Genomic DNA, 13015 nt, shown 5'->3' with positions numbered 1-13015 from the left:
CACTAATATAAAGTTTCCTGTATTGGTAGTTTGGAAACGGTAGCTGATCATGATATAATTAGATGATACTGACCAATAGGATTTTGAAAATATCTACAGTATTGTTAAATGCATATTTTGGAGTTTTAGCATTAATTGTTGAAATTTATCTAGATTTTTTTCCCCTCTTAAATTGTTACAGGTTTTGGGCTAAAATTATAAGCATTTGGAGTTGAAAGTATGGTAGGTTGGGCTAAAAATAGATAAGGAGAGAGCACTGGTAATAGTTGCTAATGCTGCCTTAACTTCTTAATTCCCACAGTCACAAATTGCTTCACGATGTTTTGAATTTTGTAGAATCCATTTTAGCTAGTATACACCAGTTTTCTTCAAAATGCATAAAAAAAACATTACCAGTAGGCTACCAAAACCTGGAGCTCTCTCCAGACAGAGTTGTTTCAGGGATTGAAGAACTTTTAGGAATTGTAATGTTTTTAGGAAATGTAGTGTTAGATGTTCTGCATACCTTAAGCTGTGTAAATCATTTTTCTTTTGTACGAATTTGACGTTTCTTTAACAAAAGTTGGATTGTCATTGCACCACAAATGACACTGCTTCAATTGGTGTAACTTTTTACCTTGTAAATTACAATGGTTAATATTATAAAGTAGATTTTTTTATTTTATTAGTGCAGCACTGTAAATGATGGGAGCACTTGACTATAGAATACTGCATTAAAGGGCCACTAGTTTACATCGAGCAAATCAAAATATTGCCAATTAAATTTATTTTTGCGGGTTTAGAATGCTGGTATATGCAGATCAAGCTACCATGAATAGTAGATTTTTTTTTACTGAATATTGGAAAATTTCCCATAATGGATTTAAATTTACTGAAGTCAAGCTGAGTTATGTACTTCAAAAATGTATAAATGTCCTGTAGGTAAACTTTAGTGCTGGGGTCTGAATAGTCTTGCTCCTTGCCTTCCAAAGTAAGCTTAATATAAAACTGGTAATTGATGAGGCAGCTTGTACCTATTGAGTTTCTCCTAGTGCTATACATACAAGGAATACTTTGTGTTATGCTTTATGAAGTGTGGTGTTACATGCTTGGTTGGTCTGAGCATATTTTGGGCAAATTTGTACCTCGATTTTTTTTTTTAAAAAAGGCATTAAGTGGAAGCAAGATTGTTTTTAAAAGGCTGGACTGTTAAGCTTGATTCTCTGTTTATCTATAAAAACCTAATTCCTTAATGACAAATTTTATATTGAACTGCCAGTGTAAATTTTATTTTAGTTCTAAGTTGATAGCTTTTGCTGGCAACAAAGTAATGCTGTTGCATAAAATGACTAAAGGTTAAAAAATTCTCCGCACCAGTTTGAGAAAAGATCATTGATTTATTATTATGGGCCTGTTATGCTGCCAGTTTTGCATCAATGTGATGCAAGTTTGGCTTTGCAGAGATGCAATACTGGCAGTATAAGTTGTGAGTGAAGTTGTTGTATTGATGGTGTTTTAGCAGGTGGTTTCAAACCACCTGGCAAAGGTAGTCTCTTACTTCACTGGCTACAGTAACTCCACAACCGGTGTGCAGCAAACTTTAAAAAGATCCCAAGTGACCTGTGAATTTTTAAAACTTTATTTTAAAGATTTCAATATTAGCAAGCTGATGACTGTTTCATCAGCCTTGTGCCAATATTAAGAATTTAGTTGGCTTCTGGATGCTGGTGAGTGGAGCAATGTGGCACTGGTTGTATAACTTCACTGCATCACTTCAACTAGCTGCAGGTCTTACTGGTATTTGTGGTGCAACAGTGCCATTAATGTTAGATTATTGGAGTGTCTCAAATTGAGGATTGATGTATTTTAATACAATTTAAATGTAAGCTGTCTAGTTTAAAAATATATATTTTTCCCTCCCCTTTTAGCAACAGCTGTCACAACTACATAAGGAGAAGCAGGAAATTCTGAAGAATCTGGCACTTTATTATTTCACATTTGTGGATGTCATGGAATTTAAGGTAGTGATACTGATCTATTAAATGTCTTAAATGTGCAGAATAATTTAAATTGCCGCAAGTAAATGCCTCCCGAACATTTAATTACTTCAACCCAGTTGTGAATCTCTTGTGACCAAATTGCAAATGTTGAAATAATGCCCCAATTGATGGCTAATCTGGGATTGAACATCAGACCTTCCTAATAGGCTAGTCTCAGTAGCATGGCATGAAGCCTTTCCCTACTGAGCTGTGGGAGAGCCAAACCTCACCATTTTTGTTGACTTATTCTCCAATTTATGAGTATTCCCCTCAATGAGTAGAGACAGTCTTGTTTAGTTAAGTGACTTGCAGTTCTGTTTTCTGGACTTTTTATATCAAGCTCAAACTTTAAGATTTAAGAACTGGACTCCCAAATGGATAGGGATTTTTCTGTTTTTTAACAGGACCATGCCCCATACCTCAGGAATACTTTGCATGGACAAGAAACATTAATATGTAAAACAAATTTTAGTATTGCTCTCTCATTTTTCCCCCCTTATGTTTAATTCTTAAATGGTTCCTATGAGACTGCCATAATCATGTAAATTACCTGTCTACACTTTTGTTGTCTTTGATCTTTTTCCTTCCATTTACCATGTCCACTGCTCTGATCTTTTAATCTCTAATTCCTGTCCAGCTCCTACCTTTGCTGGACAAGACCTGTGCATTACACCCATACAGCTCCTACTCCCTCTCATGTTCCTCATGAGAAAACTGGGGGCACACTATTGAGGGGTGGGGCTATTCCAGTCACTCATCCACTATTTGCTTGGACAAGGATGCAGTTCCAGTCATTATTGTATATACTTACATCTGCAATGGATCCAAGAGTTTATGTTTATCAATCTGGCCATTTATTTGTTAATAAAACCTTAAGTATCCTTTTGCTAATTTGAAATTAGCCAATTGGGTTATAGTATATCTGTCCTTGGAAAAATTATGAGAAAAGTTCTGCTAAAGACCTTTCACACATGCTTTGTCTTTCCTTCTACTTGTGCCCCATTTGTTCTGTCCCTGTGCATTACACCACTTTCCTAGCTCAAATTCCCCATTCCTGCCTTTTATGTCTGACTGGTTACGTCACATTAGTTCGTTCTGGCTGCATCGGTATATTTCATTAGTCCTGGCCTATGGTGGCTGTGGAGTTATTTTCTGTCCCTGGATGCCCATGTGTTCTTTTCTGGGCTGGGATCATTTTGTAGTTTCCATTACCCCATCCTGCTGTTGCATAGCACATAACCAATCTCATGTTCTTTTCTGCTCCCCCTGCCACCTTCTCCTTCAGAGTTCTCTGTCCCTTTTTGTTTTCTTTACAAATACTATCAATAATACTCTCACGTAATTATATAAATTCTTGTTTCCCCCATAGGATCATGTGAGCGAACTGCTGAACACTATTGATGCTTGTCAAGTTTTTTTTGATATTGTGAGTATTTTCAGAAGTTTTTAATGGAGGATACTGAATTTACAATATTTTTTAATTGATTTTTTTCCTGCCTTTTTTGTTCTCTCTTTCCCCCCCCCACCCCCTCCCCCCCCCCAGACTGTCAACTTTGATTTAACCAGAAATTATTTGGACTTAGTTGTAACCTACACAACACTAATGATAATGGTGTCTCGGATTGAAGAACGGAAGGCAATAGTAGGCCTATATAATTATGCACATGAAATGCTACATGGAGCTAGGTGAGTGTTAATCTGCATTTAGAATCTATACATTTTGTATAGGTGTAGCTCACGTATTGTATATTTTAACATTGTAGAGAACAACTATTAAGTAGCCTTAATATTGTGAGTAATATCATTTAAAAAAAATATGGTTAGGATGATACGGGCTCTTAAATTACTGATCAGTACTAAATTGTATTTGCATGATTATTTCAGGAAAGTATTAATCAACATTAATTTAAATATTGGCGTAATGGCATGTTTGAATGTTGAGCTTCTCGTACTGGTATTGTATTCTGTATTTGTATGTCTTGATTGCCATGGAATGCACACTGCATGTCACATTCTTCCCCACGCACCCCCCCCACCCCCCCACCCCCAAAAAAATGCGAGGTTATGAAACTAGGTTATATGTATGGAATTTCTTATTTATGCTGATACTTAATGTTGCTATTTGAGTTTGATTTTTGAAAATATGTCTGCAGATCAGTGAACTTGCAGTTCTTAATTTGAAGCAACTCAACTAAATATCTGCGATATATGATCTGTACATGTTTCATGTGTGCACACAGTTTTGAAGTGGTAACATTAGCATCTGCAATGAATACAGGAAGATGGAGATGGCAAGTACTGGGTGGAACACAGGTATTTTGGTCCTGTGGCTAGGTAACACTTACAAGTGTACTGGCATGAGACTTGCCTCCCCGGTCTGATTTATACTGGTGCCAATTCCAAATTTGTTGGTTGTTTAGTTTCTAATGCCAAAACTTGGATAAATGATAACTTTCTGCTCAATAAATTAGATGATGGTTTGTACCCAAATGTGAAATAATTGTCATGCTATATATTGACATTCTTCATTTGAGCATTCTCCACACATTATTGGCCCAAAGCCTTGTTTGTTTGAGAAAACCATGTGCTTACTTAGCATGTCACAGATTGGTAACGTCACATGTTGTCTAGCCCCACTTTTGATAAAGCTCTAGGAACGTCCCCGTTGCATCAGTTATTTTCCCACAGCAAACAATGTGTTTTCTACCCCTCTCGTTGCACCTCTGAATGTTGAATTGGGACAAAGTCTCAGTTTGCAAACGTATGTTTTCTTTTTCCGGTATTATCCAAGAAATTTGATGGGGTGGGGGGGAATGGGGGCTGGCACTGTTCTAGAACAAATAGCAAAACAGTGCTGCCCCTATTTGGACACACAGGAATAAAACAAAAGGAAGTATCAAATCATTGCAGTTGTCCTGGAAGAAGTGCTTTACCAAGGTAGCATAGCAACAACAATTCACCAAATATTGTTATGTTTTCTGGGCAGCCATGTGAAGAGCTGTTAAAATAAACAAATGAGGGGCATGGAGCACACAATTGGTATTTTGACATTCAGCACCGAGAGTGCTCCCCCTCTGCTGCAAGCACTGGTTCATAAAGTATATTGTCAGCATCAAAAACTAAATAACTCCACATCAAAAACAAAATACTATGGATGCTGGAAATCTGAAATAAAAACAGAAAATGCTGGAAAAGCTCAGCAAGTGAGGCAGTATCTGTGGAGAAAGAAAGAGTTAACCTGAAACATTAACTCTGTTTCTTTCTCCACAGATGCTGCCTCACTTACTGAGCTTTTCCAACATTTTCTGTAAATAACTCCACTGTTGGGCAGTATATTGACATTGACTTATACCAAAGACAGGGTCAGCATCAGTTGATGCCAGGGAATTGTTGGCACCATTTGCTGTTGCAAATACATTGGCACTGATAGCCACTGAGTATCGTTCAAGCCAAAGTCTAAAAGCACCGATCCATCTAAGCATTAATAGTGCAGTGCTTCACTTGGATGGGAACTCAACAGTGATTCTGGTCATGCCCAAAGGTGTTGCTCAGACTTCCCTGGTGCCATTTTGCACTTGATGTCTTTTAGAGTGGACATCCATAGGGGTAATCCAAATGCACCATAAAACTAAATGTAAGCAACTTTTCAGAAGAGATTGAGGGAGCCACCAAAACTATGACTACTAGAGACTACCTCTATTACATAGAATGTACAATTGTAAACAATTTTACAAAACCAAGTTATAGTCCAACAATTTTATTTGAAATTCACAAGCTTTCGGAGGCTTCCTCCTTCCTCAGGTGAATGTTGTGGAAATGAAATCCTTGAGCCCTTCGCATTTATAAATCACAGAACAATGCCTGGTGATTACAGATACAACATAGAATCAGGTCATATTCGGCACAACTAATCCTTGCCGGTGTTTATGCTCCACACAAGCCTCCTCCCACCCTACTTCATCTAACCCTATCGACATATTCCTTTCTCCCTCATGTGTTTATCTAGCTTCACCTTAAATTCATCATAACATAGTTCAGTACAAAGATTGGTGGCATTGTAAGCAGTGTAGATGAAAACATAAAATTACAAAGCGATATTGATAGATTAGGTGAATGGGCAAAATTGTGGCAAATGGAATTCAGTGTAGACAAATGTGAGGTCATCCACTTTGGATCAAAAAAGGATAGAACAGGGTACTCTCTAAATGGTAAAAAGATAAAATCAGTGGATGCCCAAAGGGACTTAGGGGTTCAGGTACATAGATCATTGAAGTGTCATGAACAGGTGCAGAAAGTAATCAAGAAGGCAAATGGAATGTTGGCCTTTATATCTTGAGGACTATAGTACAGGGGGGCAGAAGTTATGCTGCAGCTATACAAAACCCTGGTTAGACTGCACCTGGAGTACTGTGAGCAGTTCTGGGCACCGCACCTTCAGAAGGACATATTGGCCTTGGAGGGAGTGCAGCGTGGGTTTACTAGAATGATACCAGGACTTCAAGGGTTCAGTTACGAGGAGAGATTACACAAATTGGGGTTGTATTCTCTGGAGCTTCGAAGGTTAAGGGGTGATCTGATCGAAGTTTATAAGATATTAAGGGGAACGGATAGGGTGGATAGAGAGAAACTATTTCTGCTGGTTGGGGATTTTAGGAGTAGAGGGGGCACAGTCTAAAAATTAGAACCAGACCTTTCAGGAGTGAGATTAGAAAACATTTCTACACACAAAGGGTTGTAGAAGTTTGGAACTCTTCCACAAATGGCAGTTGATACTAGCTCAATTGCTAAATTTAAATCTGAGATAGATAGCTTTTTGGCAACCAAAGGTATTAAGGGATATGGGCCAAAGGCAGGTATATGGAGTTAGATCACAGATCAGCCGTGATCTTATCAAATGGCGGACCAGGCACGAGGGGCTGAATGGCCTACTCCTGTTCCTGTGTACTCCCAACACTCCCTCTCCCCATCTCCCTCAAGTGAGAGATAGGTAGTTAAATACAAATTACATGGGTATGGTTATTTATCTCAATTGCATTTTCCCTTGCATACCAACTGTAAAACACAATTTCCTGTTGAAAAAAATAAGAACATATTGAAAGATGACATTTGGTGGTTGAAATGTTACTATCTTATTTAAAAACTGTGGTTAACTTGCTATTGAAAACAGCCCATATAATATTTTTCTGACAGTGATCGTGAATATCCAAGACTTGGCCAGATGATTGTAGATTATGAAAACCCACTAAAGAAAATGATGGAAGAATTTGTACCACATAGTAAGGTAAGACAAGAGTTGACATTTTTCTTCATGAAGTTTTTTTTAAAAACTGTGTTAAACTTTGGCTTCGACTTTTTTCACTTTTAGGCCTCCAACTATTGCATTATTTTTCTTATGCTTTTGGTGGAAGTAATCTTATTGTGTATCTTTCTCCTTCCTACAAGTCTTTGTCAGATGCACTCATTTCACTCCAGATGGTTTATCCTCGACGGAACCTTTCAGCAGAACAATGGAGAAATGCTCAGTTATTAAGCCTAATCAGTGCTCCCAGCACCATGCTTAATCCTGCTCAATCTGACACGGTAAAATAAATTATATACATCTAGCAACTGCTGTTTTTGTAAATGGTTTAAACCATTCTGAAAACATTTTTTTGCTTTATTTGATTAGATGCCGTGTGAATATCTCTCTTTGGATACTATGGAGAAGTGGATTGTTTGTGAGTATTGAATGCCCTACCATGATGTGACTTCTACTGTACTACATAGATTCATCATATAACCTAAACACCAAAACAGTACTTTTTTTCTTCATGGCTGTGTAAATAAATGAAACTCCAGCATCTCTTAACATTGCATGTCAATTTTGGAGGCCCAGGTTATGTGTTGGGTTTTATTCTTGAGTCTACATAGTACACCCTAATACTGTGAACTGCTCTTTAATTATGTAACAGGACTGTATGAAATTGGTTCATGATTTGGCTCCTAGTTTGCTTAATTGTGAGGCTTGCATTCAGTGTATTGTTTTGGGTGAAGAAACCCTTGGAATTTATAGATATGGATATTGTACATGTAAAACTATTTCAGTTGAAAGATTTATTTACAAATGCTCACATACTCTTTATCTTTGTCCAACTTCACATATAGCATGCAATCATAATTGTACCCCACAGTTTTTACATGTCTTGTCAGAAATAATATTTTAAACCTGTTACGTACATATCTTGTAATTTTTTGAGGAAGGTGAGGAGAATTTTGTACTGATCAAATATCAATCAAGGGAATAAATTTTTTTCGTCAAATTTGCACCCACTGTCCACAATAGGCACTTCCACATCAGGCATTGTGTAGGTTTGATGAAGGGTGTAGTACTTCCTATTGCATCGCTGATGATCCTGTTTCTTAAACCGGATGTTGGCCCATCTGAATGAGGTGGTACTCGATACATCTCAGCAGCTGCTTCATCTCGGCAAAAGGGAGTGTTTGCTATCTTTAAAATAACTTTAATGTGGCGCAAATTTTTATTTGTGGCGACTTGTCGACCTAAATAGAATGTGTTAATCACTTAAGCTAGGATAAAATTGTATTTTACTCACTTGCTATGATCAGTTTAAAATTTCAAAATTCATATTTAGACCACTGCACTTCACAGAATTTAAGTGCTGTGTGTTGGTTGCCTGTACTGATTAACTCCAATTCTAAAGATATATAAAAATAATTTTAGTGTTCAGTTTTAAAGCTAAGAATAATTTGATAGTGAGTCTTTTACATTTTGCAAGCTTGGTGCTGCCCTGCCTTGGCCCATCACCTGGGCGCCTCAAAACGTTGGAACCTTCATTACATGCAAACTTGCTTACACACAACCATTTTCGTGGGAAGGGGAGTCTAGTGAACCGTACTGTAGGAAGCAGCAATAGGAGCACATTGATTAGTTGTTCAAGGAGAATTTAGAGAGACAATGTAAGGAGAGAGAGGAAAAGGACGTGATTACCAGAATCAGTGAGAGGGATGCACCAATCAGCAAGGGAGTAGTCTAGCTTTTTCTACATAGATCCTCTCATTCAATTTCTGTTCAAATCATTTGTCAGCTAAAGGATAATAACTCAAAAGATTGGAGAAGAAATAGAATGTAAGTCGAGCCATATATGCAGACTCCTCCCCTCCCCCCGAGCAGCCGCTCAGTCACTGCTTGTTCCAGTGGTATCTCAGTTATCTGCTAATTTCCATTATGTGCTGGGGACAGGGATCCTTTCCATTAGGGTGAATAATTGATGTCCTACCTCAATAATCAATTTTAAAAAAGCATAGTATTTCAATTGGAGATAACATATATCCATTACTAAGTATCCTATCGTGCATAAAAATAATGCAGGTGGCTTTGACACATATTTCTCATGAAGTATGAGACATTTTAATATCTAGTTCATGCAAATGTGATATAAGGACATACTTTACCTTTTTATTAGTTGGCTTTATCCTGTGCCATGGAAACCTGAATTCTGATACAGCAGCTCTGAACCTGTGGAAGATTGCCCTGCAGAGCAGCTCCTGCCTTGCCCTCTTCAGAGATGAAGTCTTCCATGTTCACAAAGTTGCAGAAGACTTGTTCATGAACATAAAAGGGTAATTTTTTTCTTTGAATTTGTTAATTGTACAAAAATGAATGCATTAATGGGTGGTTTATGATCGGTGCTAAAATAAGTGTTACCAAGAGCAGTATTACATTAGAATACTCACTTTATAAAAAGCATTTTGTTGCAAATACAGTATAATAATGAAAGCGAAGATCCTTAGATTATGCTATTTTACTGGGTAGCTTGACAGTTAAGTATTGTGATATGTGTATTGTTTAAAAAGTGTTTGGTGGGTGGGGGCAGAAGAATTTGAAAGAGGAGTCTGGATTGTTTAATTATCCTTGATAAACATATTTTAAAACAATTTTATTCTGAAATTGCAGTGTTTCGCAGTGGTGAGAACAAATTGTAAGTGTAGTTATACAGCTGCATTCCCCATAAATCTTAAGTTTACAATTATTCCCCAAAGTTTGCTCACCCTATCAGAATCTTGGTTAATATTTTTGAGTCTTGGATATTTATTTAATAGCACATTTATTAGTGATCTGTACTTGTTTATATAGATAAGCATCAATTGGTGTGTCGTCATGTTTGCTTCAAAATTGTTAGGGTGGGCTGAAGAAGTCAAAGTTTGTCTCTTCTGTACTGCCCAATTCTCTTAAATTGCTTACAATTTTTGGTACTTTAGACACTACAGTATTCATGTCTGCTCCAAATATTTTCTTTCTAACTCTTGAATTCAATTTTTAAGGAAAATCCAGTGAAACTTTACTCAGCATATCCTCCAAATGGCCTAGACAATGAACACATTTGGAATCATTATGCAGACATAATTGTAGATGGCCCTGGGGCTAATTGTACTTGACTGTGCTACTGAAGGAAATAAAATAAACTTACATAAAAGATAAAATTCTGTCTTTTTTAAACTCATGGTGCTTTTTTATAGTTTGCATTTGCAAAATAAGCATACTATGAAATCATGAAGCTGAAACAAATATGGGGATGGGAAGGTTTTAAAATCACCTTTAGTTACCAAAGAACTATTAATCATTATTCTCTTCCTAATACCATACTGAATACTGATTTTGTACCTCATTAAAATTTGATTAAATATTTTCAAAAATGCACGATTTGTTCCCCAAACAAATGTATTGTCAAATCATTCAGTACTTCTTTTCATGCAGTTACAAGTGTAAATGTCACTGCTTATTTTGGGCTTACAAGTACTTCAGATTTCAATCAAAATGCACAATGGTGAACTTAACATGAGCTTGTACTTCATTTTCACAGCTACAACAAACGTATAGCTGATATACGTGAATGCCGAGAAACAGCATTATCACACGCGTAAGTACATCTAAAGTTTGCAGTTGATTTTAAAGGTGTTTAAAACTTTTTAATACCAAAAAAGGAAATGGTACAATACCAAAAAAAACCCCGTGTATCTGGCCAAAGTAATAATCAAACAGAGGAATAAAAATACATTTCATGAACGTTTGCCAAGGTATTGGACATAAATTTTCGAGTTTAATGTGAATGTTTATAAATCCACCATATGTATTTAACATGACCCGCTCCTGCCATTTTAAAAATGGAGACTAGCAATTGACCTATGACTAACATAAGTGAGTTGTGTGACGCCTAGAATTGTAGAATGTTACAGCACAGAAACAGGCTGTTCAGCACATCAAATATGCACTAATGTTTTTTTTTCCATATGGGCCACCTAGTCTAATGCCAATATTTTTTTGCTCCCAGTAACCTTTTATAATCTTTTTAAGGCAGCTGCCTAATTCCATTTTTAAGTACTTAGAGACTGTGCTTCAGTAACAGTTTGTGGTAGAAAATTCCAATTCTAACCAACCTCGGTAACAAAAAGAAACCTTGCCTTTAATTCTTTGTGATTATCTTGAATTTGTATCCTCTCGTTACCATCCAGCCAACCAATGGAAATAATTCATCACTATTTACTCTATAACCCTTCACAATCTTGAAGACCTCCATCAGATTGCCGTTTAACTTTTCTGTTCTAGTGAAAAACCCCTAACTACTTGAGCTTCTCTTCAAACTTGATCATAACAAGTAGGTAAGGCCATAAATAAAGCAAACACTTGGTTTGTGGAACAATTCCTTCGACTTATATTTTGTCCTCCAATTGCTTACAAAAGTTCTAAACAGCGACCCCAGCATCAACCCCTGCCCCTGCCCCCGCCCCCCGTGGGACTTCACTGCCAAGGAGTTTCCATTGTAATATTGTGCCTGCCCGCCCACCCACTACCACACTCTGCTGTCCATCTTCCAGTTACGCATCTATCTGGCCTAATTGCTATCGATCCATTTCACATGCATGCACTTTGTGAATCAATATGTTATCTGGGTCAGTGTCAAATGTACATCTGAAATCCAGGTAAGATGACATCCACTGCCTCACACTTATCCACCAGATCCGTAACCTAAAGAAATTCAGTAAATTGTTCAGACATAATCCACTTACTGAACCCCTTCTGGCACTTTCTAATCAAATCCTGACCTATTTAATCCTTATGCTTAAACTTAACTCACACCTTGATGATCGAAGATTCTGGGGAAAAGGGAGGAATGTTATGTTAAATTACCTAGTAGAAAGTGTTTCTCTCTCTAGATCAAGTTCTGGGCCTCCGCCCAAAATCCCTTCTGTAGGTTGGGTCTAGAATTCAACTGAATAGCTATCTACAGATGTTCTGCCTGATGGCACCAATGATGTTTGTAGTATCCAATGCCCACTTGTTTATGCAGCTGAACATTCTTCGCCAGTGGTCCTCTAAAAGAACAACCTTTTCTAAGGATCAGCCAAGTCTCGACTGAATCCTGCATGGCAGTCACGAGCACTGTTCGGCAGATGACTTATATTGGACTCTGCCACAGCTGACATGGTAACATGTCTCCTGGTCAGGATGAGGGCTCAGTACATGGATGAGAGAACCGCCCATTTCTCATATCAAGTGACTTGAATTGAAATTGGTGGAATTAGCTCTGGAACATTTACAAGCCATAGCACATGGAAAATTATGTGGCTAGATTTTTTAAAAATTCATTCATGGGATGTGGGCATCGCTGGCGAGGCCGGCATTTATTGCCCATCCCTAATTGCACTTGAGAAGGCTAGATTGTAATAGTCATCCATTACTTCAAAAAAGAAAGGGATTTGCTCACAATCCCTCCATCAAGACTTGATCCAACTGACTGGTGCTTAGACTGCAATGTAATTCTCAGCTCAAGACTAGGTTGCTGAGGGAGGTAAGGGTGGAAATTGCAGAGGTGCTGGCCATAATGTTCAAATCCTTGGATATAGGGGTGGTGCCAGAGGAATGGAGAATGCAAATATTACACACTTGTTCAAAAAAAAGGTGTACGCAAAAAACCCGGCAACTACAGGCAAGTCAGTTT

The 13015-nt window shown here is 37.5% G+C and overlaps 1 protein-coding gene across 3 annotated transcripts in view; it reads left to right on the top strand.

Moving 5' to 3' along the window:
- nckap1 (NCK-associated protein 1) overlaps positions 1-13015 on the top strand; it is a 170970-nt gene that overhangs the window by 56116 nt on the left and 101839 nt on the right. For all 3 annotated transcript variants that reach the window (XM_067987687.1, XM_067987688.1, XM_067987686.1), the window contains exons 3-10: positions 1908-2000; positions 3388-3444; positions 3562-3704; positions 7209-7299; positions 7461-7598; positions 7687-7735; positions 9482-9638; positions 10880-10936. In XM_067987687.1, coding sequence (XP_067843788.1) covers positions 1908-2000; positions 3388-3444; positions 3562-3704; positions 7209-7299; positions 7461-7598; positions 7687-7735; positions 9482-9638; positions 10880-10936 — 785 coding nt within the window. The remainder of the gene's footprint in view (positions 1-1907; positions 2001-3387; positions 3445-3561; positions 3705-7208; positions 7300-7460; positions 7599-7686; positions 7736-9481; positions 9639-10879; positions 10937-13015) is intronic.

This window comes from Heptranchias perlo, chromosome 7 (assembly GCF_035084215.1).
Source record: "Heptranchias perlo isolate sHepPer1 chromosome 7, sHepPer1.hap1, whole genome shotgun sequence".
Lineage (NCBI taxonomy): Eukaryota > Metazoa > Chordata > Chondrichthyes > Hexanchiformes > Hexanchidae > Heptranchias > Heptranchias perlo.
The sequence above is the reverse complement of the archived record's forward strand: the minus strand, read 5'-3'. Positions and strand labels throughout refer to the sequence as shown.